Source organism: Penaeus monodon, chromosome 27 (assembly GCF_015228065.2).
Source record: "Penaeus monodon isolate SGIC_2016 chromosome 27, NSTDA_Pmon_1, whole genome shotgun sequence".
Taxonomy (NCBI): Eukaryota; Metazoa; Arthropoda; class Malacostraca; order Decapoda; family Penaeidae; genus Penaeus; species Penaeus monodon.
Genome location: NC_051412.1, coordinates 24,838,996 through 24,839,509, shown reverse-complemented (window position 1 = coordinate 24,839,509; position 514 = coordinate 24,838,996). Strand labels below are relative to the sequence as shown.

At 37.4% G+C, this 514-nt stretch overlaps 1 protein-coding gene across 1 annotated transcript in view; it reads right to left on the bottom strand.

Annotated features, from left to right (window-relative positions):
* LOC119590714 overlaps positions 1 to 514 on the bottom strand; it is a 57,714-nt gene that overhangs the window by 3,599 nt on the left and 53,601 nt on the right. Inside the window, 1 exon segment of the mRNA XM_037939401.1 lies at positions 101 to 305. Coding sequence (XP_037795329.1) covers positions 101 to 305 — 205 coding nt within the window.

Genomic DNA, 514 nt, shown 5'->3' with positions numbered 1-514 from the left:
AAGGAAGCAAAAACAGTGACACCTAAGAGAATACAAGTACTGACATAAATGCAATGAGAAACATAAAACATATGGATACCAAAGCACCGCCTCAAACTACCTTGTGTGATTTCCCGAACACCATACTTCTGTGAGTAAACGTAGGCCAGGGAATCCCCAACATTACACACGCACACAACAAACTGGTCAGTGTCAGCCAGAGGAGCTACCACTGCTGCTGTAAGGGTAGTTAACATGCCATCTTCCTGGAGGATGAGGCTATGTGCTGCATGGAATGATCTTAACAGAGCTACAAAGATGTCCTGCTGAAAAATGAGATAGTGGGAAAGTAAATTAGTAGCTCTTCTTGAAATACATGAAAGGCAAAATGAAACAATCTATTACATTCTACCAATGCAGATATATTATATTGTTGGAATCACATGAATGAAAAAATAAAAGACTTTACAAATGCCGACAATACTGACTTAAGTAAATCTGTAAAAAATCATAAATTTTAAACTTTATCTTGTAC